The sequence below is a fragment of the Platalea leucorodia genome, assembly GCF_965183815.1.
Source record: "Platalea leucorodia genome assembly, chromosome: 19".
Classification (NCBI taxonomy): domain Eukaryota; kingdom Metazoa; phylum Chordata; class Aves; order Pelecaniformes; family Threskiornithidae; genus Platalea; species Platalea leucorodia.
This window is the reverse complement of record NC_138841.1, coordinates 3,738,560-3,765,100: the sequence shown is the minus strand read 5'-3', so window position 1 is coordinate 3,765,100 and position 26,541 is coordinate 3,738,560. Positions and strand designations below refer to the sequence as shown.

The window sequence follows — 26,541 nt, the reverse complement described above, 5'->3', positions numbered from 1 at the left end:
GCTCCCCTCGCCCCGCCGCCGCCTCGCCCACGCGTGGGGCCCCGCGGGGCGGCCGAGAGCCCCCCGCGGGCGCGGCGCCGGTTCCCGCCCGCCGGAGGGGTAAGGTGTGCGGGGCTGGGGAGGGGGCGCGGTGCGGTGCGGTGCGGTGCGGACGGAACCGGCCCGGCCCGGCCCGACGCCGCACCGATCCGGCGGGACCGCGGCGCGCCCTTCGCGAAGCCCCGTCCCGCGTGGGGCTCCCGTGGCGGGGGAGGTCGGCGGGAACCGAAGAGCAGCGCGGGGCGGCGGGGACGCGGGTGTCCGTGGGAGGGCTGGCGGCGCGGGAGCGGCCCGATCCCGGCGGGAGAGGGAGGCGGCGGGGCGGGGGGCGGCCCGGGCCGGAGGCAGCCGGGAGGGTGCAGCCCGCTGAGAGTGCCCATCTGCTGCTCCCTTCCCCGTCTGCTCCCGCGGCTCGTGCTGTGTTAGCCCTAGGCTACGTCTTTCAGGTTGGCGTAAACCGAGGCCTAGAGTTAGGCAAGGGTAATATTTGCCCCCCCCCTCCCGCCCCGTTCGCCGACAGCAGTTTTTGGACCACAGCGGTTACCACCCCCGAGAACCCCGATTACCTGTAGGAACCCATGCCCCCCACCGCTTCGTGGCAGAGGTTACCAGATTCGGGCACAGGGACCATGGATTGTAAGAGTTAATTCTGCTCAGGGTGTGTTGCTGGCCCTGGGTGGCTGCAAGAAAAGTGACGTACGGACCCCCGAAACGTGGGAGCCATAGGTTCCCCGTGTAGGGAGGTGATTATGTGTCAGACACTCGGGTGAAAATTCAGCCTGTTTCTCTGTGGGAATGCTCATGTTAAGGGTTGAGCTGCTCGTCTTTGAAAAAATGAATACAAATCCTTGAAATACAGGATAATGTCATCAAACAAAGGTAAGGAGCAAGGAGCGAGGTCTGTGGTATCGCAGTGACGAACCCAGAGAAGACCCCTTCCTTCTTCAGAGGCTTCGTGAACGGGGTGGAGCGGGAGCAGCGAATACGCTTGGGTGTGCAGGCGGAGAGTGAAAGCATCTCGCAGCGAGGCTGAGACAGGCTTCACGTCGCGTTTTCCTGGTGTGCTGTGTGTTGTTACGCTGGCTGGCACCGCGCCGGAGCCCTGACAGTCGCCACGGTTAACCGGGGCTGTCCCTGACCTTGGTCACTCGTCTGCGGCTCTCGGGGAAGTGGCTGCAGGATGCCTGCTCCTTCCTGAGTTTGCTTCAGTTGTTCTTGTTGGGATGAAGGTCTCCTCTCCAAGGAAAAATGTGTGACTTAATAATAATTGGGGTACGGGGAATAACTACATCACTGACCAGAGATGCATTAGCAGCACAGGGTGTGCCAATTACCCCCCCACACCAGCCAGTTTGAGTGGGAATAAAGCAAACTGGAGGATTCCTGGGTATGTGCGCCAAGGAATCTTGAGTGAGGGCCAAGCCTCCCTTGACAAATCCAATTAATGGTGTGAAGACGTTCCCCGAGCTCACCCTTGCAGCTCTCGGAGCGGGAGCAGCCTCTGGCATCAGTGGACCCCACTGGATCGAAGTTGAAGGCTGTAAGAGGCTGACTCACCGTCTGAGCCCAGCAATGGGATTCAAGTTGATTTGCTCTCGGTTATTGTGTCAACAAGTCATTGGTGATAAAAGGTCATAAAGCATTGTAATGTCGCGTATTGACAGACGCTGTCTGTGATCCGAGGGACAATTCAAACCTCATACGGCAGCGCCCGCGCACCCTCCGTGTGACCGAATGTGTTTGTGAGAGAGAGGCATGAATTTTTCTCCCTGGTGCATGGGTTTGAATTTACTCTTGGGTCTTGCAAATGTGTCTGTACACAGCATATGTTGTTAGAAGCAGAGGGGGCTGCTTGTAAAGTTAAGTGTAAAAGAGATTGTGGAAACAAGCTTTAGTGAGGATTTCTTTGTTACAATGAGAAGTCACTTTTTTTTCCTTTGCAAGGGAAATCGATACCTGGGTTTGATCTCAATTCTAAGTCCAGGATTAACCTGGACTTTGTGTCTTTGCAAACACTCTACTGAAAGTTTAATTCTGATAGGATTTTCGACATGGATAACTAATGCAGCAGAGTTTCAGAAGCACAAAAATAATTTTGATGACAGCTTTCTGATCATTTGCAGCTCCTGGGAAGCAGTCTGCTAATGTCCCCAGGTCCTTGACAAAGCACATTTTCAAACTATTATTTAAAGATCATTTGCAATTGAATCTGCACATTTTCTTTGCTTAACGGATAAAATAAGTTGTGTTCAGATTCATTTTGCGTGAACGCTCGCACGTGAATGGGATCTGCAGGTATTTGAAGAAATAAAACCTCTTCCTAGACTAGTTCTTGGATAGGATTCTTTTATCTCCTCTATCTCTGCTACTAGACCCCTTTTCCAACTCCCGCAGCAGTATTCAGAGCTCATGGCAAAGGTTTTACTTATCCTGTAACTGCTTTATTAATGGGAATATTTATCATTTCTCACGTCTGTTTCAAGATTTACAAATGAATATGGGAGACAGACCTTCTAAGCACACGTGTAGCATAAAAGTCCCCTCCCAAAATCTAAAGATAGCAAACGCTGTCCCTTCCTGCAGAGGGACAGTCCTTAGTGGTGTTTGTTTGGCTTTGTAGCTCTTCCGCACAAGAAAAATATTGTTGGTTGGTTGGAAACGTAGTAGCAACACGGGGCTACTTAAGCAACAACAGATTTGATCAGTTAACTGCAGCATTGTTTTTTTAAAAAGCCTAAACATTAAGTCAACATCACTTGATTTTTAGCACGAGTGCAGGCAGACTTGCAGTTCATGTCCTGCTGGATAAACATCCTGGTTATTACAGGTCAGTGATGTTTGCAAATGATTATACTGCACTTAGAGCGTTCATGAAAAAGTCATGAAATGCCTTTCAGAAGAACATCTGTCTCTGATGAAGCGGCTCCCTCCGCTTCAGCCCGATGCTTCCACCTTTACCTCAGCTGGGGCAAAAGCCTCTGCTTTGGCGCATGGTAGTTTTTCTCCTCCTGGATGCAAGTCTGACGAAGAACTAGATCAGATAGGCCCCTTCGCTAAGGCGTACGTGGAGGCTTTTGAAATTCTGCTGCCTGTTCTTGCTGTGGCTTGTTTGTGGCTTTATCTCCTGCGCAGCGTTTACAGCTCAGGTTTGATTGGGGCTCGCCCTCCGTGCGCTCTGTTAACACAAATAACGTGCCGTCTCTGCTTACTGGAATATTTAGTAGTGAGTTGTTGTTCTTGTAACAAGTATGGTCCTCGCTTAGCGATGTGTTTGTAACTCCTCCTGGCAGAAGAGTCATCTAGCTGAATCTGAATTCTGGTTTCAGTGTGCAGTGACATAACAAGCAGTAGCAGTAACACGGCATAGGGTCCTTTTTCATGAAATTAATTTTTTTTTAAAGCATACGAGTCTCAACTAACCTTTAGCAGTTGGTCTACTATTACCCCTGTCTTTTGTAGACAATGGCGTTACACCCGCGAAGAGTTCGCTTGAAGCCGTGGCTGGTAGCCCAGGTCGATAGCGGTATGTATCCCGGCCTTATCTGGCTAAACCGAGAAGCGAAGCGGTTTCAGATCCCCTGGAAGCACGCAACTCGGCACAGCCCGCAGCACGAGGAGGAGAACACCATCTTCAAGGTGAGGGAGGGGAGAGCTCGGATGTACCACGGCTCTTAAACAGAGACAAAGGGTTGAATTGTTGGCCCAGGAGCTGGATAGCCATCTCGGGAGCTGCTTCCAGGGACATTTTGTCCTATTTCTTTGACCTCAGAAAAGCACTTTGTGCACCTGGATGCCAAGCTTGGCACGGCCTGAAACGGTGTTGAGTTCTTTAACCCTTTCTGACCACCAAAAGCCAGACAATGTCTGATTGCGTGGACTCTGGAAGATTGCTGCTATTGGCTTCATCTGCTTGGTTTAGGATGTGGTAGCTGGCTTGTTCTTAGCAGCAAACCATTACGTACTGTTACATACATCTTCAGAGGTCCACCACAAACTTCCAGTACTCATCACTGCTGTCCTTAATGTTCTTATCCCAAGGGATTCATTATAACTCCTACACTCCTATGAGGAATTTCTGACCTCCTCTGCCTTGGAGGGATCTTGGACTGATAGTCTGATTTTGGGGTGAGAGAGGGAGAGGGCCAGCTGCATGTCTGTGGCTGCTCTTCCACTCCATTTTAACCGAGTCCATTCCTCCTACGCAGGGTATGGCTCGCTGTCAAAAATGACTTTTGGTATTGAACCTGAGACACCTAGAAAAACTCGGTGCACAATCCTGTATAATTTATACTTTCTTAACTCGTATGAAGATGCATTTCAGAATTGCTAATGGTTTTTGGAAATTTGGATTTACATCTTTTTTTTCTCCCCCTTCTTTTAACGGGAAAGCTATTAAAGCAGGATTTTCCATTGTTGTTGTTATCAGAAGAGCTGTAGTTAAGACTTCTGCAAGAGAAGGATTTTACAGTGAATTTGTTTGGAAGTTTGATTTCTGATAAAAGCTGCTCTGTTGAGAGGGCTGGACTGAGCACGGTGTACTTTGTCCCCAGGCATGGGCTGTGGAAACGGGAAAGTACCAGGAAGGAGTCGATGAGCCAGACCCTGCAAAGTGGAAAGCCCAGCTCCGATGTGCTCTTAACAAAAGCCGGGAATTTAATTTAATATACGATGGCACCAAGGAGGTGCCCATGAATCCTATTAAAATTTATGAAGTGTGCGATATCCCGCAGTCCCAGGGATCAATCATTAATCCAGGTGAGGGCCTTGCCGACACAGGGCCGGTTACTGAGCAGGCGTTTGTCCAGTGCGCGTTCCTTTCCCTCCGCGGCGTTAACTCTCAAGCTGCCTTTGTGTGCAGCAGAAAGCAGCTGCCATGTGTAAGCCCCGTTGTGCTTAAACTAAGAGGACTTTGATCCATGGTGTACCTGTACTAAAATTAATAAAGCTGTACACAGTTGTATGTTTTCTTCTAAACAGTCCAATGTTGGTGATAGTTCATCTGTTTCCTTGGCTCTCTAGAATTATATATTAAACTGAAAATAGTATGTTGTACAGATCAGACTTTTCCTTTTCTTAATTATGTTCAGAAAATACACAAATAAATTTCCAATATTGTGCAAAGCCAATATGAAGATTACGTTACTTTCTTCAAGAATTGCACTGCAGTGCTTCACACTGATCGACTGCCCACAAGGATGTGCTTGTTTGCAGGTTCCACTGGCTCAGCTCCGTGGGATGAAAAGGATAATGATCTTGATGACGAAGAAGAGGAAGAATTGAATCAATCTCAGCATGTCCCTATTCAAGAGACATTTCCATTTCTTAATATCAATGGTTGGTGGCATGGACTATAATGTATCAGTGAAGGTATTTGCTTGTAAACTGGAGCATGCTTGAAATAAAATCTTGGTTTATTGAAGAATTGTTTCCTTTTTGTAGATTCTCCAATGGCTCCAGCCAGTGTCGAAAACTGCAGCCCTGAAGCTGTGTGGCCAAAAAATGAACCTCTAGATATGGAAATGCCTCCAAATGTGCTGCAGCATGACTTCTTCAGCAGCCCTGAGCTCTGGATCAGCTCTCTGCCAAGTATGTATATGGATTTGTAGTGCTTCTGTCATTGTACTTTAAAAAAAAAAAAAAAAAAAAGTTGTTTAACTTTTTTCCTGTGGCTGTTTGCCTGTTAGCATGGAGAACTGTGTATAGTTTAACTGTGTACAGTTGTAACTGTAGCACGGATCGTGTGGTGTGACTCTACCGCTGATGCAGTACACGCAGAGGTCCAGGAAAAGCCATACTGACAGTTTCTTTCTCAGTGACAGACCTAGAAATCAAGTTTGAATATCGAGGAAAGGAGACTGGACCGACGACGACTGTAAGCAACCCGCAGGGATGCAGACTTTTCTACGGAGAGCTGGGTCCTATGCCAGACCAGGAGGAGCTCTTCGGGCCTATTAGTTTGGAGCAAGTAAAGTTTCCAGGAACAGAGCAAATCACCAATGAAAGGCAGAAGATCTTCACAAGTCGGCTGCTGGATGTTATGGACAGGGGACTGATCCTGGAGGTCAGTGGCCATGCTATCTACGCTGTCCGGCTCTGCCAGTGCAAGGTGTACTGGTCTGGTCCCTGTGCGCCTTCCTCCACCACACCAAATTTGATCGAGAGGCAAAAGAAAGTCAAACTCTTCTGTCTGGAAACGTTCCTAAGCGGTAGGTAGCTTCCGCTTCTGCAAAATACCTTTGGATACTGGTCTGGGCACTTGGTGGCACTATTGGAAAGGGTGGTCTGCACTGGGGCTCAGCCTGGGTGCACCAATGAGTTTGTTCTTGCATGGAGCCTGGGTAGGGGCCACCTCTTCCCTGACGTCAGTGGACCATGGAGCAGGTGTGCATCAGAAGAAAGTGAATGTGCGCTCATTTAATGCTCCGAAAAACATTGGTGTGCCTTGCTGTTAAAGAAGGCTCTTCTGGGTTCAAGAAATAGGCTGTAGTTGTGTATGCGTAAGAGGTGGCTTTGGCAAAGGACAGCGTGTAGGTAAGACCTGGGATGATACAACGAAGTGAGATGTGGGGAGTGTTTCTAACTGAAAGAGGACAACCCTGCAGCATTCTGCTTTTCTTCCTAGAGCTGATTGCCCATCAGAAAGGACAAATTGAGAAACAGCCACCATATGAGATCTACTTCTGTTTTGGAGAAGAATGGCCTGATGGAAAACCCAGGGAGAGGAAGCTGATTGTGGTTCAGGTAGGAACTGAGGCTCTGAAGTGACACGTGCCAGCCTTGCTGGGGCTGGTGCGTTGGCTCTGGATCGATGCCCATGGAGAGCAGAGACCTGTTCTTCTCTGTCGTGGTTACTGACACCGGGAAACCCCAACGGGGCTGGTGGGTTTTGTCACGGCAAATACAAATGCTATGTATGCTGAATAGCATCAGTCTGTGAGTACGCTTTAGGTTATTGTGGAAACCATCCCCTGCATAAGAACGGGAGCGTACTGTGTGACCGTTAGGCTAAAACAACTGGCTGCTTCTTAAACAGGTCATTCCAGTTGTGGCCCGGATGATCTATGAAATGTTTTCCGGTGACTTCACGCGCTCCTTTGACAGCGGCAGCGTGCGGCTCCAGATCTCTACGCCCGACATCAAGGACAACATCGTGGCTCACCTGAAGCAGCTGTACCGCCTGCTGCAGAACCACCAGGAGGGGTGGCCGATGCAGGCCCCCACCATGCACATGGCACAGCCGCTCCCGGCACAGTGACAGACACTTTGCTTTGCCCCACGGCTTCTTGTGTTGTACATACAGAAAAGTATTTCTTAACGAGTGCCTTGCCTAAATCTGAATAAAATCTGTAAATCTGGTCATCTGATTCAATTTCAGCAGTCTATGGTACTTTTTGTTTTGGAAGTGTTTAAAACAGAGGGGATTACAGGAACACCTCTAGCTCCTTTGCCATTTTCAGCTGTTTGCTTCAATAACCGCTATGTATAAATCAGATTTTCAATTCTGTAATATTTTTTTAATCCACTATTGATACATTGTATATAAATACTTGATCATTAGAGGGGGAAAAAAATAATCTGTGCTCTATTAAAACCAGCTGGAGAGTATCATCTTGTCTAGTTTTATTTCTGTCTTTAACTGGGCTGTAGCTGCAAGCTGGGAGGCTGACACTTCTTCCAGTGTGCTTCTTTTGTGTGTGTTTTTTACACACACACAACGTACACACGTATATATGTAAAATAAACGGCTCTGCACCTTCTGAGATGCCACCTGAAGCTGAAAGCACGCTAACCCTACAGCTCTGAAAGCTGGGAGATGGCTCTGTGCTGTGCCCTCCCCACGTTGTTTCCCCAAGCTGTGGCTGAGGGTGATGGCAGCGATTTGCTCCTAAACGGCCTTTTCCTTGTCCGCCCGGGCCCGGGCGGGCCCGGGCCCCGGCCTAGTCCGGGGCGGAGCGGCCTTTCCAGGCGGGCCCCAGCCGCTCCGCCCCGGGCCACCGCCCACTCTAGCGCCGAGGCCGAACCCGGAAGCGCTAGGCCCGGCGGTGGCTTCCCCTCAGCGGGCCGCGGCGATGGGCCCGGAGGCCCCGGCGGGCAGCGCCCTGTCGGCGCCGCGGTTGGTGGCGGCGGCGCGGGAGGAGCTGGGGACCGGGCGGCGGTGGAGGTTGCCGGCGGCCCGTGCCCTGCAGCTAGCCGGGGAGGTGCTGGCGGTAGCGGCGGGGCTGAAGCCGGCCTTGCTGTATGACTGCGGCGCGGCGGGCCCCGCCGAGCTGCGGAGGTACCTGGCCCGGCTAAGGGAGGCCGGGCTGGCCCCGGGCCGCCTCCATGTGCTGGGCGCGGGGGGCTCGGCCCTGCTGCTGCACCCGGGACTCGCCCGGCGGAGGCTGGCGGCCGTGCTGCACACCCACCCCGCGCCCTTCATGGATGTCTCAGCGGGGCGGCGGTCCCCGGGTCTCTGCCGGCCAGCAGAGGCCGAGGCCATCAAGGACCACCTCGCCGCCCTCCTTGCCCACCTAAGGGCCGCCGAGGCCACCGCCACCGGCCCCGTGTCCTCCAGCGAGGTCGTCCCCGCAGGCTGGAACCTCTGCACCATCGTCGGGGTGCTGCTGGGCTACCCGGCGGCGTACGCCTTCTCCGTGGAGGAGAGCGCCGAGAACTGCCTGGCGCTGACGCCGCTAAGGGTGTTCACGGTCCAGGCCTCCTGCCCCAGGATAAAGAACGGTCTCAGGGTCCAGATCTACTCCTTCAGCATCCCAGAGAGCCTCTGCGCGGAGCTGAAGGAGGTGCTGGACGCCTGGTGCGATGAGCTGAAGGAGGCCTTCAGTGTGCAGAATGACTTTGTAGATCTCTGCATTTCGAGCGAGGTGGTGTCTCTTCCAGCGGTTGCCTTGTAAAACCCAGACAAACTCAAGACTCTGGCTTATTTCTCGCTTGTATCAGGGACTGAGGTGAGAGACCCAGTTCCTGTAAGTGCAGCCCACTGAGGCTTGAAGAGGCCCATGGGCAATAAAGGCTGAATTTTGACGATCTCGGGCCCCCGACCTCGTAGGCCAGTTGCAAATCAAATACGTGTACTTCCCAGAAGACCAGTGTGTGGATGTACGCACTCACAGCTGCTCTGCAGCCTCCATCCGGGCTGCGGAGTGTGCCCTGTACAGTCAGGGTGTTATTTATTTGCTGCGAACAGCTGAAGATGAATAAAAAATGTGAACACCACAGTATTCTGAATTTGTGAAGTTCATTGAAGGCTCCATATCATATTTACTACTTGTGCAAGGTGGCGTCACGTGCAAGGGGCAAGTGCTACCATAAAACCTGCACAGTGCAGCTCCGAAAGGGGCTTAAAACTCCTCTCTCTGTCGAATTAATGTGCTGCTGGCAGTGAAAGGGAAGTGGACGTGGCTGTGGGGATGCTTGGCCACGAGACGGGCTTGAAGAGCGGTGGGCCATACTGGGCCTGGTGGGTGGGCGGTGGGAAAGTTGCTCAGGGCAGGCAGTGCACGGGGGAATATGAGGGGGCTGTGCTAAAACGCCTCCCTGAGCTGCATTTCTTTGTCAGGTATCAGTAGAGATGGTCCAGGGTCAAATACCTCCCATTTAGAGAGGCAATAAATAAAGGAAGAGAATTTTGTAGTCCTCTCAGCCGCTGGGCACGAAAACCAGGGAGGCTGGATCCCGAGGGCGCGGGATGCCTCATCCCTGCTGCCCTGTCCCTCCCGCCCCGCGTGAGCCCCGGGAGCGGTGGTTGGAGTGGCTTTGTCCCTCAGTGCCGTGGGGACTGGGCAGCACAACCTTAAACTGACGCAGAATAAGCAAAGCAGCCGAGGGAAGGAGTGATCTCCCAGCGTTTATTGGAGCTGTGGGAGTTTGTCTGGAGTGAGACCAGCTCAGGATATGAACCAAACAGGCAAGTACACAACAGCAGATGGTGCGCTGCAGCGAGGGCACGTTGCTGTTGGAGAAGAAGTCAGTTCTTGCAGTGAGATCGGTCATCGAGAAGGTCCTTCATGGTCTGTAACTTGCGAGGAAGGTGGCTATGGCCATCACTATCACTGCCACCAGGAGAGGGATCCAGTGACTGTGCCGTCTCTGCAAGGAGAAGCAAATGTTACTAGGAAATTGGTGGGGAGAAGAAACGTCTCATCTCATCCCTAGCAAACATGTCATTCATCTTTCCGCGCTGCACAAATAAATGGGGGAATTTTTCCCAGACTGATCTGCAGCCTCGGTCCAAAAGCACTGGGAGTTGGGGTGAGGAACGCCTCCCACCTTTGCCTGCTTGCTCTGGAAGTGGTTGAGCTCGTCCCGGCACTGGCGCAGCCTGGTCAGGCAGGAGCGGTACTCCTCGCTCAGGGCCTCCAGCTCCGAGCGCAGCTCCGTGCACTGCAAGCAGAGCGAGGGGCCGTTAGCAGGAGGGCTCCCCTCACTCTTGTATGCACCGAGAGTGGCAGGGCTCCCGCAGCGGCTGCAGCGCTTCGCCCATGCACGGGCACTGCAGTGATGGGGGATTTTCACTTCTGCTACCTGTATGCCCATATATACCTATAGGGGACAGAGCAGATCTCAGTGTTACTGGGAACGTGGTGACGGAGGCAATGCCCGGTCGGTTGCCATCCTGTGACCTGCTTGGCTTTGCTGCCATCTTTCACATCACATGGGGGAAAGAAGCAATAGTTATTTTTATGACCATAGAAGTGTGCAGGTCAGGAAGAAGATGCGGAGTGCAAACTCGTGGCAGGGTTTGCCTCTCATTCTGAAATTCAGTCTGCATTTCACTGACTGCGAGAGCAATTGCAGAGTCCTTTAAACCCTCTGAGACGTGGAACACATGGGATGGGTGCCTTGGTTGTGCAACCCCAAAACCCAGGGAGCATCTTTGGTCCAAACGGCCACGCGGCGTGAGACCCTGCTGCCCTCCCGGTGAGCGGTGCGTTAGCAGCAGCTGTGGAAGGAGGCTGCCTGTGCCCAGAGGCTGCAAGAGCCGCCACGGCGGGGGCAGCTGGGATCCCCCAGCTGTTCCCTTTTGCTGTGATTGCACTTTACAAAGCCCTTCCCCAGGTGGTGCTGGGTGATCCCTGGGGCAGCACTCACCAGCGTGGGTCAGTAGGACAAGCTCTTCTCTTGTGTGGCTCTGAGTTCTGCTACAGTAAGTTATAAATCTTTTTTTATAAGTCCTTGCTATCTGAGTACTACTGTAAGAGCTGTGGGGCTGTTGGTTGGCAGAGGGCACAGTTTGTGCCCCCAGTCTTGTGTCCTGAAACAGTCTTTTAGTTGGGAAAGAGCATGTAAGAGGTCAGAAATCTTTGAAGTTTTTTGCAGCCCAGTTGTAAGGGTGTTGCTTCTGTTAGCAGACCTTTTGTGTTATTTGCAAGACTTTTTTCCTCCTCTCCTTCCTTTGTGCTCAAGGCTTTGGCTCTTAAAGCGTGGCTTTGGCTTTTCCCTGTGAGGCTATTGAGATTCTCCTGTCTGTGAGAGTAGAAATGGGTTTGTATGGAGAGGGCTCTGCTACCACAGCCCTGGGCACTCAACAGTGTGTCTGGGGTTTAGCTGAGGCTGGTATCAGGATAAAAAAATCGGCAGAAAGAATCCTTACAGGAGATACCAAGCTCAGGTTTGGTGAGTTGTTGTGCTGCTGCTGGAGCACTCACACCAGCAGCTCGCTCCCCAGCCGGGAACCCGGTCCCAGCCGTGATTCAGTGACTTCCTCACCTCATTCTCCTTTGCTGTAAGCTGGGATGTCCTTTTCTGCATCTCATCCTTCAGGCTTTCTTCTCCCTCCTCCTCCTCGGGGTGCTCTAACAGAGCGTTTTGTTTTTCCTTGGCAGGAGTGAGAGGTGGGGTCTGCGTGGTGAAAACCTGGTCTAGAAAACAGTCAGGCTTCTGATGAGAAACAGGTCCAGGCTTTCAGTTTGCTTTAGATCTTGTTTACTCAGCATAGTTTAAAGATAATATTTGTGTGCTATGCACACAGCAGAGGACACAGGAGCTGAGTTAGTTATCATGGGCCTGCCTCTGCTGTAGCTACAAGTTAATCATCTCTAGAGGAATATTTATAATTAGTTGTCAGAAATGGAAGGGAGGGAGAGTTAAAATGCCTTTTATTACTTTTTTTCAAGTACAGCTGTAGTTGCAATTATAAACTGGGAAGTATTTTGCTTGGGAAAAAAATGGCATAGCCACTGAAGTACAATTTGCAATGAAATCCATTTATTTTTAAAGTGTTCGCCATCATAAATACACTTACATTTAATGTTAACTAGCAAAATATAACATCTCGCTTTGCGCAGCTGTAAAATAACCCTGTATTCTAAACCAATGTAGGCTTCTCCTAGAGTAAGGTCTAACATTCCTGTATCCAGTGAGAGGAGTGCTAGGTTACAAAGTTTGCTGACCTTTCCTTCGCACCATCGCCTCCTGGGTCTTCAGCTCGTTGGTCTGGTTCTCTATCAAGTCTGTGAACGTGAAAAGCCACTGTTACCATCGTCCACGGCGCTAACGCAGATCTCTTACTTTGCGCTTCCTTGTGTTACGTACTGTGCAAACGGCTGATTGTTGCCTCCAGCTCTACCTTCTGGTTTTGTTCTTTTTGCAATTTATCTGAAATAATAAGAAGAAAATCAAGGTTGATGTAAATCTCGTGTATCTTTATGCAAGGATGGCAACTTTCTCCACATGTGTTAAGCAGAGTGGTTACCGTTGGCTACACTGAACTTTCTTCTCTGAAGGGACATGATTTCTAGCTGTTAATTGCCCTTTCAGTTTTGGTAGCTTTTTCTAGTGTGCCTTGCATTCTATTAATTTATGGCTTATTTTAAAGCTGTTTGTATGAGACCTATTATGAAAGTAGAACTGCCACCCATTTACTTTTCCTTAACTGTGTTTTAAAATAGCCATGGGAAGTATGCGCGAGTTTCCTTCCCTCTATGTGAATTAGTACTTTAAGACACGATTAGCTCCTATTTACACACTGCTAATCTCCTCCTCCCCCAGGCAGCAGCACCTCACACAGTAACGCTCAGGTGGCGGGGCATGCATTGCTGTGTTTGATGGGTCTGACAAGGATGCAAAAGTCCTCATCAAAGCTGAGGACTCATCTTTGATTCCCCCCCCCCCCCCCCCCCCCAGGTCTCTCATTCCATCCTTTTTTTTTTTTTTTCTTAAAGTTATTTCACTTCTCTGAAGTCCTTTAATCTAGTTGGAAATGGCTTTAGGAGCCCTTTGGAAACGAGAGGCTGTCTCAGCAAGCTGGGATGTGCAGCATGTTCAGAGAGAGTCTCTTGCACGTGTGTGTGTGCTTGGCTTTAAGGACCAGGATTTTAAGACTATTTTCCTTCTATTCCCCCTTTCATTTGGAGAACAGGCCCCCCCCCCATTCCCCTGCATACCTTCGATGGCGCTGATGTGCTCTGCCTTCAGGTCGTTGTCCTCCCGCAAGGCGCTGGCTCGCTGGTGGAGCGCGGCGTGCTCGCTCTGCAGGCTGCGCAGGGCCTGCTGGAGCTGCTCCTTCTGCGCGTCCGCTCGCTGGGGGCGAGAAGAGCCCCGGCATCAGCCCAGCCCTGGCACCGCACCGCGGGCAGCCCGCGAGCACGCAGCTTTCCGGCAACGAAAGGCAACCCCGAGCGGAGAACTGTTGCACGTGTAACTGCTGCGCTTCATCGAGCGGGACTTATTATATAGTGGCCTCAACCTGGGGGCTTCCCTGCTTGCAAACTGGAAAACGCGAACTCCCGTGGGTGCTGGCCCTGTGGGGAACTAACGTACCTGCAGTTCGCTTTGCAAAACGTGGAAGCTGTTCTCGAGCTCGGTGTGCGCCGTGGTCATCTTGGTCAATTCGGCTTTGAGTGTGGTGTAGTGCTCTTTCCAGAAGGCAAGGTCCTCTCTTGTCACTGCCAGGCTTCTCTGCGGAGGAGACAAGGACCCACGGGTGGGCTGTGACCCACCGTCCGTCCGGACCATGCCAGGCTGCCCTGAACAACGTCCCCGGGTGCTCACATCAGCTGGGCTGTGCGTGGGGCCGGGGCAGCGCTGCCTCCTCCTGCTCCCGGGTTATGATAACCTGCGTGGGTCTGATGCCATCTGATGGACACAGCAAACGCGGGCAGAGGGTTTGCTGTGGAACCCGAGTTCCTCTGCTGCTGGGAGGATTTAGAAGCCTGGTAGTATTTGGGATAAGACTGACTTGTTTTTCTGAAAATACCAGTTATCCTGTGGGTCAAAGCAAATTGCTGCCTCTTGGGGAAAATGCATTTTCATATAAAAGAGCAGCTCCAGAAAAAGCGTCTCTGGAGATCTCATGCCCTGGATGTCTGTGTGTGTGCTGCTTTTTGCTCTGTGCGTGCAGCACAGGGAATGGGAAGAAGGGATGGTGGTGGAGAAGGGATTACATTTAAAACTGCCAAACAGCAGTATGGTTCCCCAGCTTTGTGCTGGTTTTAATAACCTGATGTATGGCTAACAAAATGAGCATGGGTTGCCACTAAACTGCTTTGGATTTTGCTCAGTAGCTAAAAAAAAAAAAAAAACCCACAATGATACTTTTGCATCTTTGTTACTAATGGTAAGCTAGTCATTGCCTTTCCCTGAAATGTGGGGGCTCTTTGTCACAGTTGGACTAGATTAAAGCAAAGCCAGGTGTAAAAGGTGTGGCTTACTTGAGAGTTTTGCAGCTGCTGCTCTGTTTGGAGTTTGTCCTCCAGCATCTTCTGAAGAGCCTCTTTTGCCTTCTGCTCGTAGGTCTGCTTCTGGTCTTCCATCTCTATCAGGATCTTTTTCACACACTCCTTTGAGTAACTCTTTAAAGGAAGAATTAAAGTGCTTGATGGGTCTTATCTGACATACACCTAATCTTGTGAAGCCTGAATATTAGCAAATCCAGAGTGCGTAAATGCTACTGCTAATTTGCTGTGAAGCATTGCTTCAGCAAAGAGGAAAAATCATTTTCAGATCCATATCTAATCAGATTGCTCTAGAAACTGAGACCCAACCTAATTACATGGTTTGGTATTTTGTTTTCATGCCTTTCTGTGCCCATGTTTGTTTCTCGGCAATCAGACGTTACCTGGGTGCAGGCCTGCAGCTGATTTTCAAGTGCCCTTAGTTTACACTTCAGTTTATCTTCATTCAGCTGACCCTGGGGAAAAAACAATTGAACGGATGTGTGGAATCGTGAACTGTACAATATGCCCCCAATGTTTTGTTAGCTTGCCTTTTGATTCACTTTCTCCCTTTTCTTCATCTATAATATTGTGGCTAAATTTGGTCAAAGTCTTTTCAACACTCGGAGTTCAAATAAGCCCTTCATGGTCTCCAAATAAAGGGGATGTGGGGGACGTAAAACTTTTGCACATTGACAGTCTCTCCTGAGGCAGTTCCACTGGATGCTGAGTGCAGGTACTTGCAGCGAGATGAGAAGTTAAAAGCAAGGGGACTTTGGGTTATTTCCCATCCAGACTAACCCGAATGGGTCTGGCAGAAGCATAGCTGCTCCCTGGCTGATGGTTCCTCCCTGCGCCGCTCCTTGCCTAAAGCTCCGGCTGGTGCTAAGGTCTCGCCTTGGTGCTAAGGTCTTGCCTTGCCGGTTGCCTTAGGAAATAGGCTGGGTCTGCGTTGCAACATCTAGCAGTTGGGCAGGGGGATAGAGGGCAACAGCGATGACTGATTTTCCTTATTATGAACTCCTCTCGGTGTTAGTCAGGCTTCTTAGGGTTTGTGAAACCAGACTGCATGCAAATTAAGATAAAATTTCTAGCAAAGAGTTCACGTAGGCTGTTTCTCCACCACCAATACTGAGAATGCCAGTATTCTCTCTGCTTACTGCTGTTTGAAGTCGAGCCTCTGACAAAGAAACTCCTTGATGTTACAGGAATAGCTGCTAGACCCCAACAAAACCAGATTCTCTGGTGTCTTAGCACTGTTCAAATTTGCACAAAAGCAAGTTTACTGTCCCAAAGAATAAGTCTTCCCAGTTCAGTAGTTGGTACAAAGTACTAATGGCTCTATCCTCTTAGAAAGTAGGTGAAATTTTGAAAAACATTTTTATATGTGAACTGTTAAACCTAGTTTCCCTCTGCAGTTTATTTTATTCTGTTGCCTGCCTGCAAAGGTTCACGTTAGAGACGGGTGGTGGTGGTACGGCCGTTGTGCACAGATGTAAATAACTGTACAAAGTACAAGGCAACAGAGCACCGGGCCCTTCCTACGCTTCAGAGCAGAAATGTGCTGGCAAACTCCTTTCATGGCGATGCAGCTTATAAATTGGCAAAAGAACATAGAGTATAAAGATTTCCCTAAATGGAATAAGCTGTCTGTCAGGGCTGTTACCAGAACAGCGTGGCAGTGAGGGGTGACCGAGTATGCACACATACGTGGGAGGGCATAAGAAATTACGCTTCTGACCAGAGAAGTTACGTGAGCAAATCTTGGTCAAGCCCTTGTGTTGAAGATTATCTACATGAAAGGGGCTGCTTTAAAAAAACCCAAAACAACCCCAAAACCAACCAAACAAAACCCCCACCCACAACTAAAAACAACAACAACAACAATAAAAAAAAACCCTGTAGCCACCAGGATCAGATGGTGGTGGTTTTTCCTCCCTTCTGCAGTGTCCCCGGTGACACCGTTTGAACACCACCTGGGGATCCTTGCTAGGGAGCCCGGAGATGCCTACTGAAAGCGAGGCAGAGGAAATAATTAGGGCTACGTGTTCAAAATAATGCCCACTCTTGCAAAAACTGGATTTGAATCCTCTGTAGCCCTTGTCTTCAGAGAGTCTGAGAGGTTACCTGAACAGGCAGCTCCAAATCTCTTCCCAAACTCTCTTCTGCCTTTCTCTACTGCTGTCACTTAAGTGCCACATAAGTGCGTTAAACTGGTTTTGGCTGACAGCTGTAGTGGCCGGGTTGCCCTATGATTGGTGAATTCTCTGATAATCTTTCCCTTAGTAATTTTAAATAGCTGGTTTAAAGGAACAATAATACGTGCTGTTTCTGGAAGGCTTCCAATTTGCCCAGACACAATGCTTGTGCTAGAAAAATGGGTCCATAAAGTAGTAGTAATGCACTGGAAATGGCAAAGAGCTTAAAATCTGCAGAGCTGCAAGGTACTTGCAAAAGTCAGGCTCAACTTCAGAGGTCAGGAAGGGAAGAAAATATATTATAGTAGTAATTTTCTTCTTAAAGAAGAGAACTGCTCAAAACTAATTACTCTTAATTAAAACTGAGATTTACTTAGCTTCCTTCATCGGCAGCATTTTTGAATTGACAAAGTGAGTTTTACAACAGATGGGTCATTTAAGGTCCAGACTGGTGGTAGGAAGGTCTCTTTAACTTAGAAGTAAAATTGTGGGAGAGGGAAGGAACCAAAGACACTATCCCTTCAGTTTAACTACACCCCATCCTCCTGCGAAGTATTTGCTTTCTCCATCAAACCAGAAGCACCCACAAATGTGAGCAGCATCTCAAAAATGACTCTGGCCGTTTCATGAGTCACTGCCAAATCGTTCACGTGTATGCAATCACATTTCTTTTGAAACCCAAAATATTGGAAAGGATTAAAAAGCTGCTGCAGCAAGCATTTGGCATCTCACCTGGGCCTGGAAATGGGCAACCAACCATCAGCTTCCATGGCACAGCATTATGGATAGGACCCTTTGCCAGCACCTCCCGGAGAAGCCCCTTGCCCCCCGCCTGCCTCCCTCCCTCCGTGCAGCTCCCAGGGGATCCCCTCCAAGCCGGCAGCATCTGCCTCGTTTGCCCCGTTGGCTCCGATGCCAGTGGCGAGTTAATTTTTAGTCCGATGAAAGGCTGAATGTGAGAGGCAGCAGCAAATCTCTCTTCTATAGCAGAGACAGCAAGAAGCAAAGTGCACCCACCTGTTTCTAATCTGAGGTTGCATGGCTACTTCCTGCAGAGTGTCAGGCTGTTTTTTCCTGCTCACATTTGAAGAAGCAAGCGAAGGCGGAAGTTTCTAACCGCAGTACATCTAACACAAGTTTTTATCCCATCTCACCCAATCACTCGCTTTTCTTCCCCAACAGAACTTTCAAACCACTTTTTTTAATGGCACAGTGAACTGTAAATTAATATTTGATTTAATGGTCCTATATAAAACATTTCATATGTTGCATAAAATGCATCACCTTAATTTTACCTCCTGAGAGCAAAGAAAATGGGCCCTGGTTTTCAGTGCTGCCTGGAGGATTTTGTCTGAGCTGTGGGGAAATACCCTGATGCAGGGCCATGATTCAGCAGAGCACCTAAGGCTCAGCAGGCGTGCCGGAGCATCGTGGCCCTGGGTCCCCTGACCTGTGTTTGGGGCCCAGAACACTTCCCCAAAAAGAACCAGGGCAGAGCATGTCCTGGCGAGGAACAGACTGTGTTTGCCCCGGGAAGGCTGTGTGCGTTGGGTGGGGTTTTTTAGCCATTGTGTTCCCAGCTTAAGAAACGGCCTGCCTTTTCCCCCATCCAGCGTGGTGTTTGCCAGCACTTGGATGCAGCCGTTTGGTGCATCTGAAATTTTTATTTTGGGGGGGAAAAAAAAATTGGTTCAAAATATTTGAAACTTGTTTTGACTAGGAAAGATAATTTGGTGGAAGATGGTTGTTTGGGTTCATTAAATTTTTTTCCCCACTTACACACTTCTGTTTGCTTTTTATTTAAGAAAAAGTGGGAAAGGCAAGTATAAAAAAAAATCTTATAGAAGAAAAGGGTTTTACACTTCCTGTTGATCTGAAAGCAAAGTACGTTTTGTAACAATCTTCTGGGGGACAAGAGGGAAAAACTTAAAGCAAAGCAGCCCCCTAAATTCTGAGTTTGTGTTCAACCCTCCCTAAAAAGAAAGGTGACAGCAAGGAAAGAGGCAGGGCAAGCAGCTACTTGCAGGCGAACGGTTCGGCACAATGTCTTGCCTGCTAGGTGACAGCGTTGTGTTTTAAACCTGTAACATCTCCACACCTGTAAAGCACCGAAGCCAGGCAGAGCTAGAACTTAGCTCCGAGGAAGAAGGGGAGACCCGTGGGGTGCTCTTGTTTCTGCACACGAGCCCTGTCCCACCGAGGCAAAACCTGCCCCCAGCCCCAGCGGGAATGGACTCGTGCAGCTCGCCGGTACCTGCCAGGATTTTTCTGATGCTTGCAGCAGCGTGGAGAAAAGCTCCTGCAAAATCACCATCTTCTGCTTGAGCAGCAGCTCGCGGTGCAGGGCCTCCTGCGGGGAAGGGGAGAACCGGTCAGCGGGGACCCTCGGAGCTGGCGGGGACCCTCGGAGCTGGTGGGGACAGCCCAGCTCCCCCCTCCAGCTCAGGGTCAGGGCTTCCTCTGCTTGGGGGGTTTCAGACAGGTCTTTGGGTTCAGTGGCTTGTTTGTAGGCTTTCCTGGCCATGTTAAAATTGGGTATGTAACACCTCTTTGTTTAATAATAATTATAACTTTAAAAATGTTGTTGTACTGACTGAAGACCTGCCTTCCAGGTGGGTACGTACAATATTTGGTACCTACCTTCAGGTAGTTGGACAGCTGCACCATTTCCTGAAAGGGAAAGGGCGAATGTTTAAAAACGATAGGATTGCTTCAGTTTATAAACATTTTATGAACTGGCTACAAAACCCAAATATTTTGAAATAAAACTGACGCTAGCAGCCGGAGTCTGGGCAGAGGAGGAGAGCCTGCTGGGCTTCGTTTGTTTGCTTTTGCAGGGAAGTGCAAATACTTTCTGCAGCAACTTACAGCATTGGAGTTATGGCATCTTTGCCATGTAGTGTGTCAAACCAGGGCAGTTATGGGATGAGAACAGTAGATATCCATGGGACAGAAGTGCCTTTCTCTCCTATAGGAGCAGTGTCATCATTTTTGAAACTATAGAAATTTAGCACCAGTCAATGTCCCGGTCAGAAATTCTAGAAGCTCATTTCTTTTGCAGGAGTTCAAGGCTAGTTATTATCTGTGTTTTGCTTACCTTATTTAAAACTGCTATTCCACAACTAAAATAAAAAAGAAAGCGTGTTACTGAGGTGTGGGCGATGCGGGGGTCTGCAGCAGCCCATGGCTGTGAACGCCAGCCGCGCCCCAGCAGAGCGTGGGTATTTGTACAGCGAAAGCTTGCGCCGAGGTGAAACGTGTCTGGGCTTGGGCATCGGAGGCTGCTGCCCTGCCGTGATCTGAATTCCCAGCCCGGGGAGGGAGGGGAGGACCGGCTTACTCTGTCTGCTGGCTTGAGTCTTTCACTCCTGCGCTTGGATTTGTAAGGGTCTGGGTTCCTGTGAAAGCAAAGTGAAAGGATGTGAGATCCCCCCTGTCCCAGAGGCCGTGAAGTTCTTCTGTTTGAGTGTCCATCTTGGCTGCCTCGGAGATGGCATCGCTTCTAAGATGGAGAGCAGTTGTTTAAACAGCATCCAGTAACACAACTCAGGAGGGACCAGAGGCAAAGAGGAGTGCTGCTCAGACGGACAGAGAAATAAGTAATTCTACAGACTGGAGTCAGCCCCCAGCCCCAGATAATCGGGGGCACTTACAGGGAAGCCGTAGGGCAGAGCATCTGCTCAGCAGCGCTGGTTGTTATGCTGTGGGCTAGGCTGGTTTATAGCTCCATGGGAAAAAGTATTCTTAACACCTGCAAGCTGCAGGGGAATCTCGGACTGGGATGGTAAAACTTAGCGCAGATGTGGGGCTGCTGGCAAGGGGAGCTACCAGCTCGCATCCCAAACCGCTCGGTGGAGGCTTGGACATGGGAGGGAAACGCCACGGCTGCTGTTGTGCTCAGAAACCCGAGCATCCCTCACCTACCTTGGGTGTTCATCGAGGCACCTCGTCTGGGGATGGCTTCTGCTGAAATGCCGAGGGGGACGCTGAGCGGGGAGTGTGCAGGGGCGAACGTGGGGCAGCTCCATGGGTGCTGGAATGAGAGGGCAGCTCGAGTCAGCATCCTTCCAAAACGGGCTGTGAGGAATGGAGGGGAAGGGGCTGTGGCCGGGTCAGGCTTTGTCCCTGCAGTGACTGGGTGCAGAGCATCAAGGATATGCCAAGAAACCATGGCAAATCCACAAGGATCTGCTGCTTTGGCTGCAGCAGCTCCAGAGCTCTGCGGGGGAGTGAGGGGGAAACCTGCTGGCTTCTGGGGGGGCACACCAGAACAGGACAAGGAACCCCCCAGGTGTCTTGAGATACTTTTTTGTTTTTGTTTAAAAGATGAGGACTTTTGGTGGCAGGGAGCTGTGTCCTGGTTTGGATCTCTGCTGTCATTTGGCTGCCTTGGAGCAGGCGTACCTGTTCTGCACTGGCTTCCCCCTGGGGCTGGGGGAGCAGGGTGCTCGCCCCGTTGCCCCTCTGCCCCCCGCAGCCTCCTGCTCCATGTTACTTCTGCAAAAGCAAACAGAGGGAGGCACCGTGCGCGGGCCATGCACATGTAAATGCTTGTTCCAGATTCCTGCTGTCTAGTGGGTGATTAAACCTGGTGAACCAAATGGCAGCAGGAGGGAGGTAATTGCTCTGTGCGCTCTCCTGCTGCAAAGGGATCTTGAGGGCGTGCCTGCGTAAGTCATCTTGCCTTTGACTGTCTCTGCTCACAGAGGTTTGTGAAGCCCCTAGGATGAACTCGCAGTGTACCAGGGGAATTGTTCATTTTGCACGGGATAAAAGTTTAGAAGGAAATCGGTTTGGCTCTCAGACTGGGGTGTTTTGCATTGCATCTTTCTATAGATGTTATTCAAGGCGCTGAGCCCTCTGGGTTGCTGTTAGCTGTGCAGCACCGGGGAGGTAGCGAGTACCAGGGAGTCTCTGATACCTGCACCCTTCCTGCTAACAGCAAAGGTGATGGAGGGAACCCAGGTGTTTAGACCTCAGTTTTCAAGGTTAAAAATAATTTGTACAAGTGCAAAACTGTAATCTGGCAGCTAGGATGTGGGGTTGTACTTGGAGAAATGGTGAAAAATCTCCATCTGGTTCAGGGTTTGGAAAACTGGAGAGGAGCACGGCAGGAGGGAGGTGACAGCGTTTACCCATGCCCGACTGCAGTCCATAGGAAATGCACTTTTTTCTTGGTGCATTCTCACTTTTTGTCTGTACTTTGATTTGGATGCCAGTGCTGTTGCAACCGGTGGACAGGCTGTGGGTGCTTTAGTGGTGCTAGCTGGAGCAGGCAGAGCACTGAGCTGCGCTCCGGGGGCAGGCGTTACCTGGAGCAGGACGGGTGGGCTCCGCTCCACCCGCAAGGACGGGTCCAGGGGGACGCGTGCTTCAGGCTCCTGTCCCGGCGGTGTCCTTCCAGCAGCGCTTGCCAGGTTTCTCCTCCTCAGGAACTCCCTTTGCCGGGGGCTCTGCGACGGCTCCTCCGCTCCCCTCCCGAGGCGGCGGCAGGTCGTCACGTTGTTTCGCCGCCGCAGGTTCTCCCGCGTCTCGTGCCGCCGCTCGCACTTCTCATCGTAGCTCTCGTGCCTGTGCCGCGGCCGTGCCCTCTCGGGCTGGCTGATCATGTTGGGCGCAGCTCTGCCGGTCTGCGACCACGCCGTCCGCTCTGAGGTCCTCTGTCCTGATGAAACCAAGGGAAAAGACACAATTTGACTGAAAACAGATCATTTCTAAGATTAAATGAATATGAGGTATCAGGCACAGATTCTGGAGTCCTCATGCAATGGATGCAAGTGGTGTTCCTGGAGAAATCTCTTGTCCGTGAACTCATATGCGTTGGCTGCGTAAAACACACCGTGCTGTTCTCTCTTCTCCGTCGGGTGGTGCTGACCCAGCAGATGCTCGGAACAGAATTTCAAACAGTTAACACAACCTCATGAAGCTGGCTTCACTACCAAGTAATGATGCTTCCACTGCTTCCTCTGGAAGAATTCCTTTCCCGATAAAATAAAATCCCTCTGTTATTCAGACTGTTTCTTTGGTGCATGCTCTTAGGTTGGCGAAAGAGCTCTAAAGAAAGCAATGAAAACACAGGCAGAGCAAGAGCTGCTATTTCCGCAATAAACTTCTTTTAAGCGTGCATTTCTTTTACCAGGTGGTTTTTTTTTTTTTTGATAGGTCCAGATATAGTGGTGCTGTGGTGTGATTTACCCTTCGAGCAGTTGCATTATATTCCTTAGTGGTGGCTGCCTTTTCTGTGTGCACAGAGAGGTCTGGAGCAGTGAAAACCTTGCAGTGTTGTAGGGGCTGTTTGTTTGTTTGTTTTAATGGAGCATCAGGCAAAGTCCCCGCAGGCCTGAGCGCACCCACTCTCTGGAGACCACAGCTACTGAGTGCTGCTTTCTCTGACCTCCTGGTTGCTCCCTCCCTCCCCAGCTCCTGGCTCGGATGCTGCGTAACGCTTTGCCCTCTGCTCGTCCACCTTCGCTTGTCCTCCCGCAGCCTTGCCGGCTGCAGCCCTGGGTCTGTGTGTTAGCCAAACTGCACCTTGGTTCCTTCATTGCAAATAGAAGTGTAGTGATTGATCGTTACGTTTTGGGATTAATTCGTTGTTAAGCTGTGCTCAAGAACTGGGGGGGCACAGGCTCTCAATGGTACCAGTTTGCCTTAGGCATGGATTCTGCCTCCATGTTTGGGCCACAAAGTCCCCAGAAAAGGCAGTGGCCTGGCCGAAGGAGGAGCTCCTCTGCTTCAGCACTATTGTACCGTCTACATGTGCATGCAGGGTGTAGATACGAAACCTCCTCCCTCCTGCTGACTTCTCTGCACAGTTGCAAGCCACTGGTGCATTGTTTTTTACTGGACTTTCGCCGTATCAAGTGTTTTTGGGCCTTTGCCTCTGCATCAGTGAGAGAAAGCTCAGCAATAACTACCTAAACTGCTCCTCTGCCTTCCTCCCCGCGAGCGAAGGCTGTGTCCCCCTCTCCTGTCCCCTCACCCCATCGGCAGTGGAGAGGCTCATCGTCCCCGTGCACGTCCCATGGACGATGCTCGGAGGGTGCCTGGCCCTGGGGGGCTCAGCCTGGGAGCTGCTGTCTGGTGTGGGGCTTTTCTCATGTTTAGTAAATCATGTTAATGTAGGAAGGAGGGGGAAAAAAAATGAATTTTAGTCTCTGCAAATTCAAGTTAAATGTTCTTCAGTGTTGAACAAAACCACCAAAACTTCGTTGGTCTCATTCTGTCTCAAGCAATTAGGAAGTTGTTGAGTCTAATGGAAAAAAAAATGGGAACAAGTAAACCCCATTTACATGTATAATACTTCCGTGCTTTTTAGTCTGCATTAAAATCTGCTCCGTAATTCTTTTTATTGTCTTTTATTGTGCTAGCTGTGGTGTACCCAAAGCTCGTAGCTAGTGCTGCCTTTTCACTGGAGGGGCTGCCTTTGGAAGGAGAGCGGCGCTTTCGGGGCGGCCAGCTCTTGCTCTGGGCAGGGACGGTGCCTGCAAACGCACAGCCAGGACACTGCTCCCAGCGCTGAGCCCACCTGGGATGTGGGCTTCGAGACCCCTTAAGTATGGCACTTGCTGAAAGATTAGGCAGTGCTCACTTAGTGCTTTTATTAATTTTATTTGAATATTCTCTTCTTTGAATAGCTGCTGAAGCATCTCTAATTTTAGCTTAAATTTACTGAAGGATCCCAACAGTGTTTTACTATTTGGGTGTTTCTTACTGCGATACATTTTCAACTGGAGGAGTCTGGGGGTATCAAAGCCCGAGCAGGTTATCCCCATGCAGCTTTCACGTCCGTACCGCAGCAATCTTGCTGTGCTCACCCAGGGCCTTTCCTCTTGGTGCACACATGCTTTCCTTGGCCCAGCAGACAAGGCAGCGTTTGGCCAACAGCTTCGCACACAGAAATGCGAGTTGGGCACATGCCACCATCCAGCAACGTGCCCCCTTGAAGCCTGAGGCTGGGTACAAACCCCACAGCTCGGGACAAAGTGTGTATCTACAGCCAAACCTGCTCCAGACACTTCAGGACACTGTAAAAGCCTTTTTCAACTAATTTTTCTTAGTTTTAAGAATGGCCCAATTCCGTGTTGAATCTGGGCCTCGGATGTCCTGCTCGGTCCCCACTCATCCAGCTCTTCCCGTCAGGAATAGCTCAGCCCCTCTCCCACCTGCGCTGTCTCTGGGCTGCCCAGCCTGTCACCGTGCATCCCAACAGCACCTCTTGTAAGAGCCTTGGCTAACAAAAAATGCGCTTTAAAGCAAGGTAAAGTTTAAGAAATACACGGTCCATTACTCACCCCAAGCTGAGCAAACTGTTGAGGCCTTCGTGACAAGCTAATACTCTATTTCCTCCTTCTGTTGCCCCAAATTACCCTCTCTAATTAACAAACATGTCCTTTATCTTTGCTTTCCAAGCTGTTACACTTCTTGCTTCAAGGGAAACAAAAAAAAAAGTGCTTCTTGCCAGTTCATGTTACAGCCTCCCAGTGTCAATCATGTAGGCTGAAAGCGGGGTGAAAAAAGAGGAAAAAAGGTGCATGCTGCTGCCTTTAGCACGGCAGGCTCCGCTCCCCTCCATCCCTTGCCGGCCCCAGCGCTGCAGGCTCTTACCTGGCCCGAGGGGTCCTGTCCTACCCCTCGACCGCCGCGGAGGAGCAGGGAGAGCAGGGGGTTATCGGGCGCGAACACGCTCCAACTGCCATCTTCGTGGCAACCACTTCATTTTGCTGCTCTCGCTCTTTTTCTCGCTCTGTAAAACAGGAAACGTTGCAGCCGAGCCCCGGTTCCTGTCTCTGCTCGCAGCCCGGCTGCGGGGCGCAGGGGCCTGGCTCGCGGGGGGATTTGGGTTATCTTGGGACCCCAAAGTCTCCAGCTTCTCTCTAAGCAGAGCTAGCAGTTATCTTTTGGGCCATCTCCCTTTATCGGTCTCTGACACGCGGAGGTTGAGTGCTGGTTCATGGAGCTGCTCGTGGCACTTGGTGACCGAGTCTCCCCGAGCTGCTTTGGGGTAGAGAAATCCAGACTTAGGGAAGTACAGTAATGCTGTTATTTTAAGGCTTCCCGTAGATTGGAAAGGAAAAAAAGTGTGTATTGGCAGCTGAGGAGAGGTCACCATTGGCAGAAATTCATTAAGGTCTTTAGAGAAGTGAAAGCTGCGTTAATGCAAATCATGCAGGGAGGTCGGTTTAACCAGCTGGGTGCTGATAAGGGCTCTGTGCCTATGGACATGGAAAAGGAACACAAGTAAATGCAGAGAGCTCGTAAAGTAACGCAGGTTTTATTTTCACAAAGACCAGCCTAGAAGGGATACGTGACAAAAAATTTCCCGGTTCAAAGACCCTCTCCTGGCTTTGGGTGGTTTGTGCTGCTTGGCCCAAATCCTCGTTCTGGGCCGTGGCTCTGCTGGCTTCCCGCAGTGCTCAGCACCGCTGCCTTTGGGGCTTTTGGTGGGGGAACACTGATTCTGGAGGCTGAGCGGGTAACCTGCTGGTGAGCAGATCCTGCTGCCAGGAGCTTCTCTGAAGTGCCTCTTGGTTGGAAAAAAGCCAGTTGCAAGAGTTCATTACTAAAAAGGATGTTTTCGTGCTGCGTGTTATAGGCTTCTGGTGCATCCCATCTTGGCTTCCAGGGTGCATCAGCATGGGACTGCACCAGTG

General features: G+C 50.4%; 3 protein-coding genes across 6 annotated transcripts; 2 read left to right on the top strand and 1 right to left on the bottom strand.

Annotated features, from left to right (window-relative positions):
* Positions 1–3,501: 3,501 nt before the first annotated feature.
* IRF6 (interferon regulatory factor 6) lies at positions 3,502–7,294 on the top strand (the record flags this gene model as incomplete). The annotated part of the gene is made up of 7 exons (XM_082329983.1): positions 3,502–3,675; positions 4,590–4,794; positions 5,251–5,373; positions 5,479–5,625; positions 5,853–6,245; positions 6,662–6,780; positions 7,073–7,294. 7 exons carry the CDS (start codon positions 3,502–3,504, stop codon positions 7,292–7,294), a joined length of 1,383 nt encoding a protein of 460 aa, XP_082186109.1.
* Positions 7,295–8,108: 814 nt separating this feature from the next.
* Positions 8,109–9,145, top strand: LOC309599068 (UPF0739 protein C1orf74 homolog; the record flags this gene model as incomplete). The annotated part of the gene is made up of 1 exon (XM_082330191.1): positions 8,109–9,145. The coding sequence occupies one exon, from the start codon at positions 8,109–8,111 to the stop codon at positions 8,928–8,930; it is 822 nt and encodes a 273-aa protein (XP_082186317.1). The 3' UTR covers positions 8,931–9,145.
* A 752-nt stretch (positions 9,146–9,897) lies between these two features.
* Positions 9,898–25,926, bottom strand: TRAF3IP3 (TRAF3 interacting protein 3). Of its 4 annotated transcripts, none has more exons than XM_082330059.1 (16): positions 25,496–25,926; positions 22,201–22,553; positions 20,813–20,921; positions 20,229–20,286; positions 19,986–20,010; positions 19,529–19,558; positions 19,143–19,238; positions 15,095–15,166; positions 14,688–14,828; positions 13,798–13,935; positions 13,422–13,557; positions 12,571–12,633; positions 12,429–12,488; positions 11,746–11,897; positions 10,306–10,578; positions 9,898–10,125 (listed from the first exon to the last, which is right to left on the bottom strand). In XM_082330059.1, the coding sequence occupies exons 2-16, from the start codon at positions 22,495–22,497 to the stop codon at positions 10,042–10,044; spliced, it is 1,734 nt and encodes a 577-aa protein (XP_082186185.1). In that variant the 5' UTR covers positions 22,498–22,553; positions 25,496–25,926; the 3' UTR covers positions 9,898–10,041. The 4 variants fall into 4 exon arrangements, with proteins under 4 accessions (XP_082186185.1, XP_082186187.1, XP_082186186.1 ...); XM_082330061.1 differs by having other exon boundaries at positions 10,306–10,419; positions 25,496–25,919; XM_082330060.1 differs by lacking the exon at positions 25,496–25,926 and adding an exon at positions 25,183–25,331.
* Positions 25,927–26,541: the final 615 nt, after the last annotated feature.

Coding starts and splice junctions, on each gene's coding strand:
- TRAF3IP3 (XM_082330059.1), bottom strand. CDS start 22,497: ATGATCAGCCAGCCCGAGAGGGCACGGCCGCGGCACAGGCACGAGAGC. Junction 20,011..20,228: donor GACTCAAGCCAGCAGACAGA/GTAAGCCGGTCC, acceptor TTTTTATTTTAG/TTGTGGAATAGCAGTTTTAA. Junction 12,489..12,570: donor AACAATCAGCCGTTTGCACA/GTACGTAACACA, acceptor TCACGTTCACAG/ACTTGATAGAGAACCAGACC.